The 22,891-nt window shown below is 36.4% G+C and overlaps 1 protein-coding gene across 1 annotated transcript in view; it reads right to left on the bottom strand.

The window, feature by feature from the left end:
• Window positions 1-6,846: 6,846 nt before the first annotated feature.
• The window catches only part of LOC117930520, a 55,772-nt gene continuing 39,727 nt past the window's right edge, over window positions 6,847-22,891 (bottom strand). The window contains exon 3 of the mRNA XM_034851163.1: window positions 6,847-7,689. Within this exon, the coding sequence (XP_034707054.1) occupies window positions 6,847-7,689 (843 nt within the window). The remainder of the gene's footprint in view (window positions 7,690-22,891) is intronic.

Below are 22,891 nucleotides of genomic sequence, written 5' to 3'. Positions count from 1 at the left end.
TTTCTTTGTAAATAATTGAGAAATTCTCAGCATATGTTGACAACAAAAATAATTTTAAAAATGAAGTGAATTCAATTTAAGGGTTATTTGATTAAAAGGGTTGTTGAAACCCAATTTTGGAAATTTAATTTTTCATTCTTTTTTTTACCTTATTTTTTCTGATAAAAATATTTTTTATTAAAAAAATACTTACATATAAATATTTGAAATAATTAAAGATATTTATGTTAAAAATATGTTATTCTTAAAAAAATTTTAAACAAATATTTTCTCATATTTGATTACCCGTGAAAAATATGAAAATAAATTAAATATAATTAAAATTAATTAAAAACTTATTCATTTTATATTATTTAATATTTATATAGAGAAGGAAAAATAAATAAAATAAGTTTAAAGAAACATATAAAAATAATTTATTAACTTTAAATTATTTATTTTTTAATTATTTTTTATTTCCTTTTATTCTTCTTTTCTGTTTTATTTTTCTTGTATTTTCCCTTAAATTTTCCAAGAAACAAACATAGGTTAAATCTATGCTTTGATACCCTTCTTATGCCTCAAGCATGATTGGATCAAGCCAAACCAAATATAAGCTATGTGTACAAAAACAGAGACTTATACATGATCCAAGTGGAGATTCATTATGCCACATAAATGGTAACCATCCACAACTATGAAGGAATTTCAATAACTATGAACAATTTAGGATGTCTAAATTTCATACCATCCAACAAGTCTACGTGAACTTGAAATATAAACAAATAGCCTAAGATAGAGTGATACATACTGCATTAATATGGTTAGAAATCCAGCCACTCAATGCAATAAGGCAAGCTTTAAGAGCACAGTGACATCCCAAGAACTAAACATGGTGTGATCATAATGCTGAACCAGCTCCCACTTCCACAATCTCAACTTCAACTTCAACTTCAACGTTACCTGAAAATTGCAAATAAAATATTATGAGCATTTAACGAGGTTAAGTAAAGAGATTACAATTACTAGTGATTGCAAATGGTATATATCGTATTTGATTGAATTAGAAAATATCAATTTATTAGCCTATAACTAACGAAGTAATCAATTCAACATGATAATAACTTAACAGAATGAATATTATATTGAAATAATTGGTACTAGCAATAGAATTTGGCCATCACAAGTCTAGAGTTATCTTGACCTCCCTACCACATGAGATCGGGAATTAGCATCATGTTATCAAGCAATCAATATATCTTAGAATGAATCTAAGGAATTTATACACCCAGCATCAAAAGACCACAAAGCATTTAGCATTAGAAAGATAACAAAAGATCCTAGCGATAGGTGACCATTCTCATCGGTTTTTTCACTCTATTCACAATTAGCAGAACTGTAAAGTGTGATTAAAGGGTCAAAGCTTAACCCTAATTGATATTCATCCACGTCAATATATAGTACATCAAGCAAACCTAATTAAGGGAAAACCGTGAGTTTAGGAAACAATCCTAAACAATGCCGTGAGTTTAGGAAACAATCCTAAACAATCCTAAACAATAGCAACTACTTTCCTAGAATATATCATAATATCTCAACACCCTCCCTCAAGTTGGAGCATGAGGTTCAAAAATGCCCAACTTGGCAAGAAGATAATCAAATTGTTTCTTTCCAAGAGCCTTTGTAAAAATATCCGCCAATTGTGTAACAGTAGGAACATATGACGGAGCAATCAAACCATCTGTTATAGCATCCTGAACAAAGTGACAATCAACCTCAATGTGTTTGGTGCGTTCATGAAATACTGGATTTTTGGCCATATGAAGGGCTGACTGACTATCACAAAAGAGCTTGATTGCCTTTGGGTGGTGCACACCCAAGCTCAGAAGCAACCCCTTCAACCATTTGAGCTCACAAGTAACTGCTGCCATAGCTCGGTATTCCGCTTCTGCGGACGAGCGGGAAACTGTGTGTTGCTTTTTTGTCTTCCAAGAAATAGGAGATTGCCCAAGAAACACAAGCCATCCGGACAAAGAGCGTCTAGTGACTGGACATGCTGCCCAATCAGAATCACACCAACCCTGCAGGGACAGATCACTATCTGCACGTAACAAGATACCCTGACCCGGAGTACCTTTCAAATAACGAACGACTCTCAAAGCCGCCTCCCAATGCTCAATTCTAGGCTCCTGCATAAATTGAGATAATATATGAACCGAGTAGGCCAAATCTGGACGGGTCACTGCCAGATAAATGAGTCGACCTACTAATCTGCGATAGGACTCAGGATTCGACAAGAGCTCCCCATTTGCGAGTCCTAATCTGTGATTTTGCTCGATCGGGAAGCCACACGGCTTGGCTCCCAGTAATCCGGCCTCTGATACAATGTCAAGTGTGTACTTGCGTTGACACAAGAACAAACCAGCCGAACTCCTGGCCACCTCGATTATGAGGAAATACTTCAAAACACCAAGATCTTTCATCTTAAAACAATCACTGAGATAGGCTTTAAAGGTCTTAAGTGTAGCGGAATCATTCCCAGAGATAATAAGATCGTCGACATACACTAGCACATTTATTTGAACATTGCCCTTAGTGTAAGTAAAAAGAGAATAATCATAGTAGGATTGTAAGAAACCATATCCTTTAAGAGCCGTGACCAACTTGGCAAACCAACATCTCGGAGCCTGTTTCAACCCATAAAGTGATTTCCGTAACCTGCAAACCAAGTTCGGATCAGAACGCTCAAATCCTGGGGGTAGCTTCATATACACTTCCTCCTCAAAATCTCCATGCAAAAAGGCATTGTGAACATCCATCTGATGAAGTTCCCAATTTTTCGAAGCCGCAATAGCCAAGAAAGCACGCACCTTAGTCATTTTGGCAACTGGAGAAAATGTCTCATGATAATCAATACCGGCTTCTTGATGATTCCCCAAAACTACTAATCTGGATTTGAGCCTTTCAATATCACCGTTTGAGAAGTACTTGGTTCTGTAAACCCACTGACTTCCCAAAGCACGCTTACCCTTTGGAAGAGGTTCAAGAGTCCACGTACCATTGTCCTCCAAAGCCCGAATCTCCTCATGCATTGACTTTTGCCAACCGACATATTTCATAGCCTCTTTAAATGACTTAGGATCATTGCTCGAAATAATAGCTGCAAGAAACTTTCGATAATGTACAGAAAAATTGTCACAATTTATATAATGTGCTATGGGATAAGGAGTACCTGAGGGATGCTGTGGAGATGGAGTGGCGGGAGATGGACTTTCAGCAACCACCGTATGAGTAACAAAATCTCGTAATAGAACCGAAGGAAATTTATCCGTCATTCCCTTTCCCATAGGAGCAGACTGCCCATTGCTTGTATTGTCAAGCCCAAGTGAATCAAGCCCAACAGTGGGAACAACTTCCGGCCCAGGTGAAAGAGGCGTTGAAGAAGCCTCGGTGTGGGCCGGCCCACCCTCCCTCAAGCCCAGATCTAGATCGGCATCAAAATGGGGCACCTGATCTTGGTGGGCTTAGGGTTCAGGTTGGATGAGGTTGGGATTTTGTGTTTGGGCTTGTGGGTTAGGCAAATCAGCATCATCATTGACAAAATCAGCAAAATCACTATCAATTTCAACATTTACCGTAGGCACAATGTTTTCCGGAATAATATTCACAGCACCCGGGTTACCAAACGGAAAAACATCCTCAAAAAACTTGACATCACAAGAAACAAATAATTCCTTGGTGTCCAAATCAAACAACTTCCACCCCTTCTTTCCAAATGGGTAACCCAAAAACACACATTTTCTACTTCGACTTGCAAATTTGTCACCTTTGGATTTTTATCATGAGCAAAACTAAGACAACCAAAGGTGTGAATTGCCGCATATGAAGGAGGGGTGCCAAATAGGATTTCAAATGGTGTTTTATTGTGTAACAAAGGAGAGGGAGTGCGGTTTATTAAATGAGCAGCGACAAGAACACTTTCGCCCCAAAAATAAATAGGCAAATTTGCTTGAAAGCGTAATGCCCTCCCCACATTTAAAATATGCTTGTGTTTTCTCTCAACCCTCCCATTTTGTTGCGGAGTTCCCACACAAGAAGTTTGGAATAAAATGCCAGTTGCAGAAAAATAGTCAAGTAGGCATTTAAATTCTGTACCATTATCACTTTGAACAACTTTCACTGTTTGAGAAAATTGTCGATCTACCATTGCAATAAAAGACATAAACATCCGAAAAACTTCTGTTTTATCGACCAACAAATAAATCCACACAGCTCTTGAGAAATCATCAACAATAGTTAAAAAATAACGAGCTCCACAAGAAGAGACATGTTTATAAGAGCCCCACAAATCACAATGTATTTTCTCAAAAATTCTAGTTGCCTTATTGTCACTTAAAGGAAATTTGTCTCTAGGATGCTTAGCACGAAAACATATTTCACAAGCTTTGTTTAAACTACCCTTAAGATTGCTAACTGGAGGAAGTAACTTCACTACTTTCTCTGAAGGATGTCCCATCCTTTTGTGTCACAACTCCAAAGTGGATGCTGCGTTGTGGACAGAAACATGTTGTACCGAATCACCTTCAGCTCCACCGAAGTGGTAAAGTCCATCTCACCTAACTCCCGTTCCAATCAGCTCCCTGGTGTGGTCCTGTATAGCACACATATAAGAATTAAATTGGACAATACAATGTAAGTCATCAGTCAATTGTGAAACCGAAAGTAAATTGCAATTGAGTTTCGGCACATAAAGAACGTTTTTAAGAGTGATGTTATGCGACAAACGAACGGAACCGGATTGGGTCGCAACAACAGATTCACCATTAGGAAGGCCAACCGGACACTCAAACAACGCTATAGTATCAAATAACCAAGATAAATCACCGGTCACGTGATGAGTTGCCCCAGTGTCAATGATCCATGACTTCGTGTCAAACTTACCATTCAACCTGTCATCCAGAACTTGAGCATTACCAATTAAGCCCGCAAGAGCTTTCCATTGTTCGGGTGTGAAGAGTTGATCGGTAGAACTTTTAGTAGAGGATGCTCCAACTGTGCTGCTTGCCGCGTTAGCACGAGCTGAACCACGCCCACGACCAGCCTGCTGACGACTATGTCCAGCACCCCCATCAGCCTTGTTTTGATCCAACCACCCCTCAGATAACCCACTATTTCATAACAATTATTTTTGTCATGGCCATGCTTGTGACAGTGAGGACAAGCAACGAGGGACCAACAAGTTGAAGTCTCGTGCCCCGTCTTCTTGCAGTGGCTACACACAGGCCTCTCCATTTTTCCTCGTCCTCTTCCAGCACCTGTACGGACAGCAAAGCCAAGAACCTCTGCTGGCTTGTCTTCTGTGACTGCCTTGGCGAGCCGCACACGCTCATCTTGTATCACCAATTGGTATGCTCGATCAAGCGAAGGCAAGGGATCTTGAGAAAGGATATTGGTTCGTAATTGAGCGTACAGATCAGTGTTGAGTCCCATCAAGAAATCATGTAATTTTCCTTGTTCACGTCTTGCTTGGTTCAATGATGCGGCAGTACAAGACGAACAACAAGTGCAAGAAATTAGCGGTTCATGCTTAAATAATTCCTCCCATAATACATTCAATTTGTCATAGTAAGTTGTAACAGACATAGATTTCGGTTGCTCACACTTAGCAATTGAAGTCTTTAACTGTTGAATTCTTGGGCCATTAACCATAGCATATCGTTGCTTAAGATGCTCCCATAAGCGTTTTGCATCACGAAATTTAGATAGGGTACTCTTTACCTCGGGATCGATTGTGTTTGTAATCCAAGAAACCAACATTGCATTGACGGTGTTCCAATCAGATTGGGTATATGGAGGTTGTGGTCCGGTGATAGTGCCTTCCAAAAATTCGAACTTGCGGCGTGCCTCCAATGCCAACTGAATATCGGAAGCCCAATCATCGTAATTGTCGTCGCGTAAACGAGTGGGAGTGATGAAGTCGCCTGGTCGGTCTCCTGTGCCGAGAAAAAAATGTGAATTCATCTCCCTTTTAGGTGGCGGCAATGGTGGTTGTTCATCGTCGCCGGCCATTGTTTTATTGTGTGTGCATGTCAGTGCTCTGATACCATGTAAAGTGTGATTAAAGGGTCAAAGCTTAACCCTAATTGATATTCATCCACGTCAATATATAGTACATCAAGCAAACCTAATTAAGGGAAAACCGTGAGTTTAGGAAACAATGTCGTGAGTTTAGGAAACAATCCTAAACAATCCTAAACAATAGCAACTACTTTCCTAGAATATATCATAATATCTCAACAAGAACCCAATTACTGATTCATGGTTTTGTGGTTTCAGAACTGCTTTATTTATTTTCAAAATACAGTAACATATCATTCTGCAATACCATTTCCTTCTATCATAGGATAAATATTTCAGAAAATAGTTCACAAACTTTCATTTTAACGATTGCTAATAGGTATGACAATAACATATTAACTATGAGTTGCAAGTTGAGCAATCCTAACAGGCCTAGCATCATGTAAATACTTGTCTCACAACAACTGAATGTAATACTAAAACAAAAGATGCAATACCCTGACTTGATTGCACATAAAATAAGTCGCAAGAGCAATAGCATTCTCTATTCACTGCCAAGCAGCATGGCAACTTAATCAGGGATTGATATATCATTTAAATATAGAAAAAACAAACAGAAAATCTAGGATAGATATGAAAAATCTGAAGCCAATGGAAAGGTAAAGCCCTCTTATATTTGATTTCAGTGCATGAAACAACATTGATGTTGCCTTCCTAATAGTCATACTGTTATCATTCACCACAAGTAAAGAAAATCTTAAATCATCCTCTGTAACTAAGATTGCTGAATCAGTACATACCATGCGTCCTCATAAACAAATTATGGATGGTGGTATTTAGATCATCCTGCCAGTGCCACTCATCATCTGCCACTTCTACTCTTTCTAGCCTTGGTGTAGTTATGGGGCCTGAAGAGAAAATTTTCATCTTGGGGCATTCTTCCACCACCATATGCTCCAAGGATGGGAATGAGAATATATAACCACCTGAACTGAAGCTTGTGAGGTTTGGCAAACACAGAAGTACCATGTGTTGTAATTTGCAGAAAACAATCTCATCTGCTCCTTCCCCTCCTTCATTTTCAACTACTACTTCCATCATATGTGATCCACCCATTTTGAGTTTTTTGAGTTTTACCAGACTTTTAGCTACCAAGGGTGATATCAAACTTCTCAGACTGCCACAAGACCACACGTCTAGAGTATCTAGATTTTGGAAAGATACCGAGCATGGTGTCAAATTTATCAAACTGTCACAATTCCACACTTCAAGACTCTCCAGACTTTGCAAATCAAGGCCTGGTTTGGAGTTTTCCTTCCATAAATGGGTCAGCCCTGGAAGATCACGCAACCATATTTCTCTTAACCGTCCAAGCATCTTGGCTTGATTTTCCTCATCATGTCCTTCAAGTTGGAATATCTCTTTGACTGAACTACATCTTTTCCCGTTAAGTTTTTCCAGATTATGTAATCTTTGAAGCATAAAGGAAAGAATGACAACCAAAACATCTCCATATTCACATACATTCAGAACTCTTAGTCTGCAAAAGGAATTAACTGGAAATTGTTCTTGCCATATTTCTGTCGCGTTGTTGTAATCCAATGTTAATTCCTCCAAGTTAGGGAATGCAACCTGATAAATGGCTCAAACAAAACAGATTTGTTCTGTCAATTAAAACAAGTATACAAATAACATATGCATATCTACAAAGAGGAGCTGTTTTATTTCTCTGAACCAAGCGAATAACATGGCAAAATAATCAATTCACAGAAGATGCAATGGACAGCCACCTCTCAATGTCTAATTAGGATCATTTGGCATTTGAGAAGTTCAGTGCAAGGTGTAAATCACTTTAATAAAAATGGATTGGAATGGTGGTGCAGAATTGTTTACTATAAGTTGGCTATTATATAATAGTTTTAAAAATTAAATAATTTCTGAAAACCAATAAAATTTACTATAAATTGCAATATTGGTTTGAACTATATAGACTAGTCATATCAATTCCTCTCACAAGAAAGGATTAGGTAAAATTTTAGCTTAAAAGTTCAACTGCAATAGGGAGAAACAAAGAAATCCAAGATCCTCTCTAAAGGAACTTCTGGATCAAGTGGGGGCCAACAATCCTGTTGCTAGCATGTTGTTTTGGTCTCTACATCCACCTTTTCAGGTCAAGTTATTAGTTTACTTGTACTGCAAGACCTGCTCAATCAGATAAATTTAATTGCATAATATAATTAGTTGAAGTCTCCCACTAGTTTCTTTGAAGGGATATCTGGAAAATTCATGAATAGTCTCTGATTGGACAGGTTTTATAAACATATATAAGGGTTCACAAAACTGAAAAAATAGTGGCAAGGAAGCAATCCAATACATGATCTACTGAGCAAACTAATTGTGCTTGCTACAATAACATGAAAATTTAATGTACAATTAAACAAAACTTGACAATTATGAAACTTGATGAGGTGAATCACATCCAAAAAGGTTTGGGACCTTACCTGTTGCACCAAGAAAAGGGACTGGTGAATCAGCATATCAAGATTTCCCATATGATGTATTTGTTGTAATGTTGGAGTTTCAAATGCAAATAAATCGACTTCAGGGCACTCATGCACCTTCAGTTCTTTCAACAATGGCCACTGTGAAGTATGTGCCCCTGGGTAGAAACTCCTGAGTTGATGTAGATGGGAGAGTCTGAGAGAGGTTACTTTAGGGAAACAAACTTAGCTGCTGTCTTGACTCCATTGTCCTTTGCAACAATTACCTCTATCCCACAAGACCACACTTGCAGTTCCTGAAGTTGCACTAGATCTCTGACTAAAGATGCTGGAAAAAGGTTTTTCAAACTCTGACATTGATCAATCATTACTAATTTTAAGTTTTGAAAAGTGAGAATTCCGTGGGGTTCCTTATTCCATATCTGTTTAACCTTTGGCAGAAATTGTAGAATCAATTTACTTAACTGAGTGACTGCTACAGATTCCTTCACATTTATCCCTTCCATATCAAAAACCTCTTCTAATGAACTACAATCCACTACTTTCAGAAACTGTAGACTTTGTAACCTTTTCAACATACTGGATGGAAAAATATTCAGCAGTTGTCCACAGGATGCCACCTTCACATCTTTTAGTTTGGTGAAGGAATCTTGAGGAAGTTGGTTGTGCCATATCTTTTTCACATTATCCAGTCCTGAGATGTTTAATAGCTCCAAGCTGTAGAGACCACCCCTAAACGTACACGTAGTAGGCCACCCTGGCCTCACAAGGCACTCCTCCGGTGGACACGTGGCACGTCATACCCTCTGTCCGGACGTCCACAAGGCACTCCTCCAGTGGACACGTGGCACGTCATACCCTCCGGTAGTTGTCGTCCTAAATAGTATCCCTGACCCTATTTCACGGGCAATCATTACTCACTTCGCCAAAAGCATACTCGACAGGACATTCCCAAGTCTTTTCAGACGACTTGCTACGACCTGCCCTACGCCGCCTACAGCGTGAAAAGACAAGTGGGACGACAAGTCCTTCCCCCAACAATCTCTGATAGCCGCCTACAGGATAATGATGGCTTTGCCACCCTTTGAGCACCATTATGACCATGAAAATCAAAGAGCCCTCCCATCTTCAAAGTGACAGGGCTCCAAACACTATAAAAGGCCCCCGACGACCCAACCATGAGGGGCTAAGCATTCCTAAAAAAGGGCCCAAGAATATCAATATGCTTGACCGCCAAACTAACAAAGGCGTCGGAGGGTGTGTCCGGAATACCTGTTCGGACATCTTTTGCAAGACGAAGGAAGGAAGCATTGTTCTCAGTTGAGGAGACGAGTACTTCAGGGAGCTACAGCAACTCTGGGTCCTCCCGCTATCAACACAAGCTAGGCAATGCAGCCTGTGGAGTTCATCCCACCATTTTTTTATTTATATATTTTGAATAATTTAACATAAAGATAATATAAGGCAAAAGGTTAATAGAAGAAAATTATCCATGTCTAGAACCAGCTTGAATTGGGGCAAGAAAAAAAAAACATAATAAATTTCATCACTTCATCTTCTCATAAATATTCCAAATATTGCTTATGAAGTTGCCATCAATGCTATCAATACCATTGAAATCAAAATTCTCTGTTTCAGGTGACTGGTTGGTTATGAGGTGTCCTTCCCATCTAAGAAAGAACTTTTTAAAGAGAAAACATGCATCATTTGGTCTCAATGCATCAATTTAAGTTCAAGGCACTGACTAATATTTGATCTTGGTTTATACTGATTCAAATATTCAGATACAATAAAGAAAAAGACAAGGAGGAGGATCCTATAATTGCTAATTTTTTCTTTTTTCTTGCCACTTTCACATGAATTATTTTGTTAGCTGAGCAGAGGAATTCACATTTGCAGCTGAAATTTTGTGGATGGAACACAAATTCCAGATCCCAGAAAATGATTAGAAGCACCCCTCAAATAGCATTTATGTAAAAATGGTGGAAAAACTTATCGGAAGCAACAAGATACTCAGTCATCTTATAAACCCTAAATCCACCTTTCCTTAAAACCAAAAAAAAAAAACAAACTAAAGTTCTACCTTAACATTATTATAGGCAACTACTTTGGGTTGTCCTGTATATGTTTACCAGAGATCCCCATTGAAGAGGGGGTGGAGGGAATGTGCATGCTTAAAAAAGTTGAATTCCATCACCTAAATAATTAGAATTTTAAGGAAAAAAAATCTGTCAACAAATAACAGAATTTGGATGAAATTCATTCTAATATGAATAGAAAACTGCCATACAATTAAAATATTCCAGAAGCAAGATTTAATCCAAATTTTCTTTCTTTTCATTCCAAATTTGATTCTAAACAGTATTATAAGGAAATTTAATATCATAAGAAGTAAAATGAAAAGGATTCTAAGAGAGAACTGACCTTCTCATTAAAGAGCACTGCAACTGGGATATCATCTGCAGAATCAAACCTTTTTAGAACATGATATGCTTGATAGAAACTTGTTAGGCTGGGTAAAGATTCTAGTGAAAGATGGATTAACTTAGGAAATATGATAGTGCCCATAAGACCCAAGGCCATAGAAGCAGGGAAAAGGTTTCTCAAGCTCCCACATTTGTGTACTTTTAACCGTTTCAGGTTTTGGAAGCACAGAATGTGTCGAGGGTCCTTGTTGCATATATGTCTCAACATAGGCAAACCAATTAAACTCAGTTTTTCTAACTTAGGCAGGAGCCCAACAGGTCCATCATCAACATTTTGCCCTTCAAGGTCAAATACTTCTTCAAATTGTTTACAGTTTTCCACTATTAGTACTTCCAAATTCCGTAAGTTTTGAAGCAAAACTGGGTGGGAGTACTTTCAACAGTGAAGCACAATTCTTTATCTTCAGGGACCGGAGGTTGCAGAAGGAAAGTAGGAGTTGACCATGCCAACCCTCCTGTAACATGAGAAACTCGGAGAGCATAAGAACAATGGTATATTGAATCATTTGTATATGCCAAACTACTGAGGACAAGGCATAATACTGCAATAAATATAGTGAAAATAATTATCATGACAGCTGTAATCTCAAATAAAATTAGAGTTTTCTATCAAGCATGTTTATAGTTTCCAGAAATGTTATAAATGATATGCAATTTCTCAAAACTTTAGGCATTTGTAGTTTCTGTCAAGATTTTCGTACACATATATATACATACACATATATTGTGTATGTGTTTATATATGGATTTTATACTAAGCTCTCCAGAACTAATGGTCTGGTATTTGGACATCGCACCAAGACAAGATTCACTGGGTCTATTTGGATTGTGAACAGTTTTCTATTACATCAATGGATAAACCTTAAATCTTTGCACAGTTTTCCCTTTGAACCCAGAGTTTCAAATATTAAAACAAAACATGTAACCTACAAAAGGCATGATGTCATGTCATATTTTCCTTTCATTTATTAATAGGTTGGGTATTAGTTGAAACTCATTCTCTTAAAGTCTTAGAAGAAGATGCATTAACAGTGATAATTTTTGGGAAATAAATGAAGGGTGACCTATTGACCCAAATCAATTGAGTGGCAAGTCCTGAAATTTTTTTCCAAAAATAGCAATTTTTTAAACTGAAGAGATTCAAAAATAAAATGACTAGCTAGAAAGTATTATTGAGCTATGACATACCAGTTGGTTGAAAACCGATGTCTGATTATCAAGTTCACCCTCTGAACAAATGCCGTTGAACCTTACATTAGTTGTTGGTGACCTCTTCGTGGTGGAAGGCATTGTTTTCCCTTCTAAGCAGAAATTTCTGAACTTCGGTAAATGTTGTAATGTCAAGTATCTCAGCTCAGTGAACAAAATTGCATCAACAGCATCATCTCCATCTTCTTTTCCTTGTGCAACCATCTTATACATGTTTTTGCATCTAGTTATTTCTATTTTTTCAAGTCTTGAAAGGCCTTTAGCCATAGACATTGAAAAGAGGAATTTTAAACCATCGCAATGTTCCACTTTTACAATTCTTAAATAACTAAAGGACCCTACTAGAAGTTGGCCATGACATACTTCTTGCAAGTTAATCAACTGATTGAGAAATAATGACTCCAGAACAGGAAAAGCACAAGGTGACAGAATTGGATCCATTGAATTCATGATATGTTGCATCTCTGGACTTCTTTCAACATGGAGATGCTTTAATTGAAGAAAACCTTCCCTATCTAACTTGGGAAGAACATTTGCAGCACCACTCAGTTCACGCAAGTGTAGATCTTTTGCTCCTTTCAACAGTAAGCTAATACCATCAGCTAGATGAAGGCTTGTATCGAGTTTACTGAGCTTCAATGTTTTTGTGGTTAGACAATTTTTATCCCAGCTCCAGATATCACCTATAAATATTCTATATCTTATCAACTTCTCAAACAGGACGTCTGTCAGCAACAGTTTGGCATCTGGCATTTGTATGTCTAAAGTAGTTAAATGGGACAAATATTTTAACTCGGCAATGGAAGCATTACTTTTTCCTTCCACCTCCCATAGAGTAAAACTATTTTCCATGCACAAATTTTCTAATTTGGACAAGCTTGATATGACATTTGGTGGAATTTCTCTAAGTTTGGAACAGTCCCACAAATCAAACAGGCTTAGATGGGTCAACTGCGCAATTTCTCTGTGCAACTTTTCAATATTCGAACCCATAAAGCTAAAGAAATTCTAGTTTCTTTAGCTCTACAATTATCGAGATGTCTCATAACTTGCACCAATTCAAACTCAATGTTCAAAGATTTGTAAGGCAATTGAGTGACGAAGGTAGTGATGTAAAATGCATATTAGAAAGGTCTAAAACTTTTGAGTTTTTTCATCCCTTCAAAAAATGTCTCTGGGATTTTCAGATGATAATCAATGGTGTGATAGAATAAAAAAAGTTCAAGTTCCGGACATACCAATCCTATAGGAAGCTCACAAATATCATTGTAAGCCAGACAGATCTTGGTGCAGGTTTGGAGTTCATCCATCTTTGGCCACTCTGCCAATTCATCTTCTCGCAGAGAAAATACATGATGGACCTTGGATACAATTGCTATGGCAACATCACGAACAACATCATGCATTCTAACAAATGAATTGTGGCCAGTGTCTAGTAACAGCTTTGAAGCTTTGAGGCTATCGACCAATGTATCAATTCTATTTTTTGCTTCTTCCAATGTATTAGTTCCTTGAAACAATCGCAGACCCATACCATATTTCAATAAATCATCAATATAAATCTTATTAAACATTAAACCACAAAGTAAGAACAAGGACTTAACTTCATCACCCTCCAAGTGTTTGTAACTCAACTCCAGAGTTGAGTATACCATTGCATCCATTCCTTTAATGTTTGTTGGAATAGACCTCTTTAGTTGTCACAAGGCATCCTCCCATATAGACAAACCCTTGTTTTTTAAAGCCTTTGCCACTGTTACGATTGCAATTGGCAAACCCGCACATTCTTTTGCTACATCAATTGATATGGATTGCAAATCTGGCTCCTCAATGGAATCACCTGCCATCTTCTTAAATAAAATCAATGCTTCTTCTTCTTGTAAATGTTCAACAGGGAAATCCTTTTGAGTACCCATGTCATTGGACAATACATGTTTATTTCTAGAGGTGAGCACCACTTTACATCCCTTATGATCATCTCCAAAAGGAATTCCCACTTTCTCCAGATCAAGTTCAGTCCAAATATCATCCAAAATGATGAGGATCTTCTTCACTTTCTTCAACCTCTCACATAGTCGAGCCGCTCTTCCCATTTCACTCTCCTCCTCAAATTTCAAACCAAGCATGTCTGCAAGTTCACCTTGATTTTTTTTCAACTCAGGAGTGGAAGATATATAAGCCATAACCACCTTGTCAAATAACTTCTCTTCTTCAGCTTGTTTAGCTACTTGTTTCATCAGTGTGGTCTTCCCCACACCAGCCATTCCCCATACCCCAATGATATTGACATGAGCATCCCTCAAGGCCTCCATAATTTCATCCAAAGTAGTCATTCTTGATTCTAAAAGCTTCATGACCTTTGAAAGGCGCAGATCCTATCCCTGGCAGAGGAGCACGATATGATACCCTCTCAAATTTTCCATCTCCTTGGATTTCAGCAACAACCCTTGCCCTCTTCTTCGCTTCCCTGCTCAGCTGGTATTGTGACTTCAAATTTGGACAGGACCCATTGAAACAGCTCTGGTTTGCTTTCTTCTCAAGCTCAAAAAATTTGCCAGCCTCTTCCATGAACCCACTAACACGTAAAAGCCAGTTGTCAACATCAGCTTCAATTTCATCCCCATTCCTAATAGCTTCATCTACAGATCGCTCCAACCTAGCCCTGGCATCCCCCAGCTTCTCAACTTGTTGCCTGAGATCATCAATGTTGCTGCGGTAGTTAAACAGATAGCCAAATGAACGTCCAATTGGAGCGACCAGGTACTCTGCAACTTTTGCTGCAATCGTAACAACAGTTTCCTCCATTTCCTATTTGGGATTTCCCACTTTTTCTGCTCCAGGAAACCAGATGACAAAAAATACCAGCAGTGCGGATTCAATGAAAGGGTTTCTACTTTTAGCAAGCAAAGGACCTCAAGGACTATGGGTCAAGAGAGAACTCATGCAATTGGATTCAATGTGACAAAAGGAAAAAAAGGAAAAGGAAATGAAAGGTTTTAGAAAGCAAAGAAGGAGATGGAGGCACAAACTAGCAGAATGGAAATGAAAATGAAAATCAGCCGTGGGCATACCCATCGATCATTCAAAGTTCCAACCATACCCATCGATGGGTTCTCAGTAAGTCAAGTTATCATTACAATTTCTGAGTTTTTTATTACTGTCTTTAATGTTATTATCTATTTTCTCACAGTAGTTGAGATTTTGATTTCACTCTTCTTGGAAAGCTTACCATGCTACCTGTGCTTTGGTGGCATTTTTCAACCATAAGCCACACTGTCTTCACAACTCTACTTGGATTAAGGAAAGTGAAGAAAAATGAAAATAAAAGTAGAACCTTCTACCAGGCTGCTGCTATGAATTATAGTCAAGGAAGACAAAAAAGGCAAAAAAAATTGAAAGGAGAAGCAAGTTGGTCAATTCTGGCTTCGTGTTTACACCTACCACATCAAATAAGACAACACTCAACTAATTACAATTAATTTGCCTACTAAAATTTTCCAACTTTATTAGCAATGAAGCCATCTCATTTGACCAAAATAAAAATAAAAATTTGAATCTCTTATCCTTCGTGTATAAACCATTTGTGAGCCCATCATTATATAGTTTTCAATTTTTGTTAATTTATTCATATTTTTTATCATCTTTTTATTATTTATTTTTTCAAAAGAAATGAGCTAATATTTTTATCTATAAACTCGTTACATGTATGGTATTAAAAACTTTTTTTTTTTATTTGATGTAAAATATCATGCTAATAGGAAGTCGATTATTTTATAATATTTATGATCTATATTATATGATATAATAATATTTATTTCATTTATTCTTTTTTTTAAAAAAAGAAAAAGTAAAATTAAAATTATTAAAGTGTATGATAAGTCAATTTATTGATTTAACCTGATTTAATGACTTAATTTAAGTTATTAATTAAATATATTAAATATATTTGATAAAGTAATGTAATATATTACAACTTAAAGTTAAAATTGATTGAGTAATTCAATTTAACCACTTAATATAATTTAATAACTTAAAATGTTGGGATTGAGTCATATGTGCCCAACATGGCTGGCGCTTAGCACATCCAAAGGGAAGGCTAGAGGCCCAGAGCCGTGACCCCTCAATCCACCAATTGTTTATTTGTCCCTTAATACAACATAGGGGGCGTCACCAGGAGGATTCACTACTAGGACTAAACCTTATGTCCAACCAACTTCTAGTACCATCTGAGTTTATTTGTCCCTTTATACAACATAGGGAGCATCACCAGGAGGATTCGATATTAGGACTAATCCTTATGTCCAACCACCAGGAGTTGGTTGGACATAAGGTTTAGTCCTAGTATCGAATCCTCCTGGTGACGCCCCCTATGTTGTATAAAGGGACAAATAAACAATTGGTAGATTGAGGGGCCACGACTTTGGCTGGCCTTCCCTTCGGATGTGCTAAGTGTTAGCCATGTTGGGCCCATATAGCTCAATCCCAATAAAAAATAGTTTAATTCAAAGACAATTTTAAGTAATAGTTTATGCAGTGAAGTTGATTTATAATGCCATCAACCCTAAATATATTCCAAATTTGAGTTCTAAATTGCATATGCTCTTCTTGTTTGAGTTTGATAACACATTCCACATATGAGTTTCTAAAAATAAGTCCTAAAAATATTAAAGAAATAATAATAAAATGGAAGAAAGCAATAAATAAAAAAGATAAAAAAAATTATATAAGTCCTAAAAATATTAAAGAAATAATAATAAAATGGAAGAAAGCAATAAATAAAAAAGATAAAAAAATTATATATGTTTAGCCTTTGAGTTTCTAATTTAGTTGGCACATTGGCTTTAATTATTTCTAGTCTTACTTCTACTACAAGTTGGGGCGACTTGTAAATCCAATTTAATAATAAAAACAAGCTTTTATAGTATCTTTTTTAGTTTTTTAATGAAAACTCCAATCCTTTTTTCCCCTTTCTGGAATAAGAAAGGAAAAAAATGGCATTTAAGAATGATTTTGGTAGTATGTTTTAAGACTCAATACTACGTGCTATCAGTAATGATTTTGAAGTCCAATCATTGCACACACCTTCATGTAGCCCTGTTTGTTAACTGTTCTAAAAAACAGAAACACCCCTTTTAGATGGAAAACAAGTTTGGCAAGAAGAAGATTGGAAAACAGTTTTTTGGAAACTCCTCCCAAAACATGGTGTTTTCAGAGAACACCTTTTAGTTGTTTTTTCCTTATTTTTGGTACTGTTCTAAGAACAAAAGAACAACATGAAGAAAAGAACACACCAGAACCTCTTGTTCTTCAGCCTAGTTCTTGTGAAGGTCCTTACAGATCTCAATTACAGAAAAAAATACATCATCAAATGATTTCTGAGTTGAGCATCAGGAGGTGGGTCTCCATCAAAATGCATCATTAAATCTATTTGGTTTCCTAGAAAATGCAGGAAAAATGATATATTTTTACTTCTGAAAACATTTTTTTTTTTTTTTTTGTGTTCTCTTTGTTTTTTCAAAGCACTTTCACTCCAAAAAAGATTGAATTTGAATCTCTTCACCTCCAAACCCATACTCTCATTTTCTAATCCTTTTTTGTTCTCATCCTTCAACTCCCATTTTCTCGAAATCCCATTCTTTGAAGTATTTTCAGTTTAATCTTTTGTATTTGTTTCTATTTTCTTTTTGTAAAAAAATCATGTAAAATTTTCAAATGTTGTCCATCACTTTTACAGCTTACAACCTTAGAACTCTTTACCACTTCTGTCAAAATGCATTACAATTTTTATTTCTCAAGACATGCTTTCATTTATGTGATATCTTGATTTGTTATTGTTTGCTTGCTAAGAAAAGAAATGGGAGGAAAGGAAGTGTTGAGTTTTATGATGTGGGTTTTGTTAATATCCAAGAAAAGTGAGACTATCATCAGCTTAAGTGTGGATGTAGTCCTTTCCTAATTTTTTCTCACCGACAACCAGAGGTGGTGGTGTTGGTGGTGGTATTAAATCTCTGGGTGGAGGCTTTGATATGATTTGAATTGGTGTTGATTGAAAATAGAAAGCATAGTTGCTGCTGAGTCTTGCTATTTTTCTTGAAGCTAATAGAAATCCAGGCTATTGTATGTGGGTCATTGTTTTCTTATGCTTATTTATTAATTGCAATGAATTGTATATAGATATTTTTCAGGTAAAATTTTTGTCAAATAGTATAAATGAAGCAAAATGCGGCTGAAATTTTGGTCAAATTATCATTTGCATGTGTGAATAAGAATATTGAAATTAAATGTAAATAGACATATCTACGCTATAATGATTTGTTTTGAAAAAAGATAAAATTATTTTAAAATGGATGCATGTAATTTTTATGTTTTAATTAAGTATATATTTATGTCTAAAAAAATTAGTTTTATGAATCTATACATTATTTATTTTGATCATGTTAATCATGGGAAGAAAACACTCAATTTTAAAAACTAACTTCCAAGCGAGTTTTTTCTTTTGTTTGGTTTATAAATCCGTTTTTACTAAGTCAATCTTTTAGACATTGCTACCCGTCGTGCTCATAGTCACTTTTATATATAAACAACATCACATATTATATTAGTTTTGTCATGCCTTTTGTTTGAATTAGAGAAATAAAAATGCACTTCTTTATATATACAAACACCTTATTTATATGATAGTTGTAATTTGATAGACTAAATTATTTTGTTTGAGGGATTTATCAGGTTGCATAACCTAATTTGGAGAAATAGACATTGGATAGGAACAGTGCCACAAAAATACAGCAAGAACAATTTCCAATGGAGTCCATTTGCAAACTTAGAGTTCTGAATGTACTTAGATATGGAGATAATTCGGTTGCAATTCCATCCTTTATGCTTCATACGTTACATAATCTAAAAAAGCTCAATGTGAGAAGATGTGGTTCAGTCAAAAAGGTTGTACAGCTTAAAGAACTTGTTGATGAGGAAAGTCATGCCATGGCACTTGCTAAGTTAAGAGAAGTACAGTTGCACGACCTACCTGAGCTGACGCATTTGTGCAAGGAAAACTTCAAACGAGGTCAAAATCTTGAAACTCTTGAAGTATGGAACTGTGACCGTTTGATAAGTTTGGTACCAAGCTCAGTGACATTCCAGAACCTAGAGCCTTTAGATGTATGGTCTTGTGGCAGTCTGGTTAATTTGCTACCACCATCAACAGTTAAAAGTCTGGTGCAACTCAAAAACCTCAAAGTAGGTGGATCAGATACGATGAAAGAAGTAGTTTCCAGAGGAGGAGGCGAAGCAACAGATGAGATTGCTTTTTGCAAATTAGAACACATTGCCCTTGTTTGTTTAGCAAACCTCACAAGCTTCTGTTCAGGAGGCTATACTTTCACATTCCCATCCTTGGACCATCTGGTAGTGGAAGAATGCCTGAAGATGAAAATTTTCTCTCAAGGCTTCAAAAGTTGTTTATACAGCTGCATGGTATGTACCAATTCACCAAATTTGCTTTCCATGAACGTTTATAATGATCCTTTTCATAGCAGAAATATTTTTAGTAGCTTAAAATGATTGTCATTGTAATATGAATGAATGCACTACTACAAAAATTATATCCTTGATGACTAAGGCTCCAATCTTGATCTTTAGAAAAGGGGATGAATTGTACAGAGGACCCAATCTTGGCCCTCTTTAATAAGCATAACCTTTGGTTTGGTCTAATATTGATGCTCTTAATAAGTGCCTAAGTATAAAAGGCCCATATCTGCTCTCATACACCACAGCTTGATACTTTTTATTTTCATGGCCCCTTCTTTTTAAACCCTCTCAACGTCTCTCCTGCCACATCCTCAGCTGCTCCAGCTACATCCTTCACCACTAAATCCCATTTCTTTTGGTCCACAGATGTTAACCAATTCAGACTTCAGTTCTATGACCATGTCTGGTTTCATCAAATCATAAACCAGCTCCTCCTTTCAAGGCCATCTTCAGTGGAGATTTCTGTTTTCAGTAATTCTGATTGCTCCTTCCCTGCAACAACTCTCTTCCTTCAAAACCGAGAGATATGGAGTTTGGGCTAGTGTTTTCTATTCTCTTTTGGAAATGGGTAGGTTTAGAGTTTTGATTTTTGAGATAGGCCATATGAACTTGGATGCAATGTGATAGTCTGGGTTAAGGTTTTGGTTTCTTAGTATGTATGTGGCTATGTAAATGTGGTTGTTGCTCCCTGAGGTTGTTTGGTAGTGATCCTGAAAAAGATTAGAAGATGGTAGAGTCTCACTTCCTTATGTTCAACATGTGTTTTGTGTAGGCTATTAGCAGTATCAAAGAGAATTTGGGAGGGTTTTTTGGTGTGTGATGTGAGTTATGAGTGAGAGCAAACTCGAAACACAAGCTGAAACATATAAGCAGTGTGGTTTATTAAGTTTGTCTTGAGAAGTTAATCCCATTATTTTTCAGTTTTCCTTTCGAAAAATTACTCTAAAATCCAAAAATGTTTAGAAGTTTTTCTCTCCTTTAATGGTCAATATAGGATGTAATATTATTTTATTAATATAGAAAAAACTTGCATCATATTTTCAGATTTGAGAATGGAACAAGCAACATGCTGATATGGCAATTAGACTTACAACTAAAGAAGCATCTAAAGTAATTGAAAAGACCCAATCACATTGTTAATTGTAGAGAAATGGAACTCTACATAATTATAAAACATAATAACAAAGATCAATCTCACATTTGGCTAGAAAAAATGGAGGGCTGTCAAGGAAAAAAAAAGAAAGAAATAAAGCAAAATAAAAGAAACCTTACAAGACTCTTCTAAATATGCATGGTACTATGTATTCCATTCCCATTAATAGATCAAGAAAAAGCCTAATGGCATTTCATCATTTTATTTCATCTCATCTTTTAATTTATTTTTTATTAGCCCCGCTTCCTTGCTCGAGTTATGGAGCTTATAAGGATAAAAGTGGGATATATGAGTGGAGGGGGACTGGATTCATATTGGACCTTGTTGTATTATATATTGGCTTTATCCTTGGCCATTACAACCCATCCATCTATATATGAGTCTTCAAGCAGAATTTGGAAAATTCCTGTGAATTGGTTAACCTTTTTAGTGAATGGAATGTTATGGTACTCTGCAAATGGTTGAGTTCCATATTCTAATTTCTAAACATGCATTCTAGGTCTCATTTGGTTTATGGATGCAAAATATCAACTTTGAAGTTCTATATAATTTTGATCTTATGTTACATATTTTTATTATGCAACATGGGGATGGATTTTGTTCTAAGATGTAAAGGAAAAGTAAGTTCATTGTGCAGGTTGAGGGAGAAGTTTCTTGGTTGGAATAGCTGAAAACAAGGAAAATGAAAGGGCTTGTTCTAAAGAAGAGTTCACAACTAGAAGAGATTTGTAGGAAGGCAAATGTGGTCCTAGAAGCAGATAGAGCAATGGAATATGTAATTGATGCTATGGAGTCTGCCATTAGACTTTTATAATATAGAAGTTTAATATTGCTGATATGTTTATGATTTATTGATTGCTTTTGTAACATCCCTTTTGTTGCAGGAGGTGTCCATGGTTTTTGGTCCTTGAATAAATTGAGCATCAAGTTGCCTAGGTTAAAGAGTAAGGTTTTATCTAGAAATAAATACTTGAAACAATTGAGAAACGGTTAGCAGCATGTGAGAAGTAGAGCAGCATGTGAGAAAGAGAGTTGGTTAGAGTAACAATGTTGGGTGTTTTCTCATATTTGTATTGATTCTTTGTTCTATTATATCCCTGCTTATTTTTTGACGGCTGTTCAGGATGATAATTGATGCATTGGTGGAAGCGTTACTCATCTTACTCCCAGTCATGCTGAGAAAGCTTATTCTTCGGTTAATAAACTTCCTGGTACTATGGCATCATACTTTATACTGAGTACTATTTTAGTAATATTGGCAAACTTGGAATCATACTGGTGGTTTCTATGTTTGTTGAATTTCAATTACATTGAAATAATATCTATTCTGCTTACCGATTTACCAAATCAATTGCAACTGTTCTCATTGATGAATGGTTCTATACCCTTTTTTTTTTTTGCCTCAAGCCCAATTGCTTCGAGCCCAACCAACTATAAGCAATAATAAATCCATAAATAGAGATTTATACTATGATTCAAGTGGAGATTCATTATGCGACTCAAATAGTGACCATCCATAATTATGAAGAAATTTCAACAATTATGAACAATGTGGAAAACATCATACAATCCAAAAAATCTATATAAAGCTAAAATATAACCAAATAGATTGAGATAGAGTGATACTGTAGACCTCGCATTTCGGCTCATGCGTTTCCACTCGATGGCGAGCTCGATTTTTATTAGAAAAATTATTTTTATTTATTGAGAAAATGACTTGGAGTCACCACTCATTTTTGTTTTATTTTTAAAAGGGTAAACAAAATAAGAAAGAAAACCCTAAGCGTGACTCCTTATTTTGGAAATTGTGGTCTGTGAAAAACTGGGTCGGGGTCGGGGGTCAGGATACTTATCGGGAAGGTACGGTAAAGATCGTAGCACCCCTCTAAGTCCTTAAAGTCGGGTCTCTACTAATAAAATGAAGTTGACGTAGCAATCAATAGGAAAATCAATGGATA

This window comes from Vitis riparia, chromosome 14 (genome assembly GCF_004353265.1).
Source record: "Vitis riparia cultivar Riparia Gloire de Montpellier isolate 1030 chromosome 14, EGFV_Vit.rip_1.0, whole genome shotgun sequence".
Classification (NCBI taxonomy): Eukaryota; Viridiplantae; Streptophyta; class Magnoliopsida; order Vitales; family Vitaceae; genus Vitis; species Vitis riparia.
The sequence above is the reverse complement of the archived record's forward strand: the minus strand, read 5'-3'. Positions and strand labels throughout refer to the sequence as shown.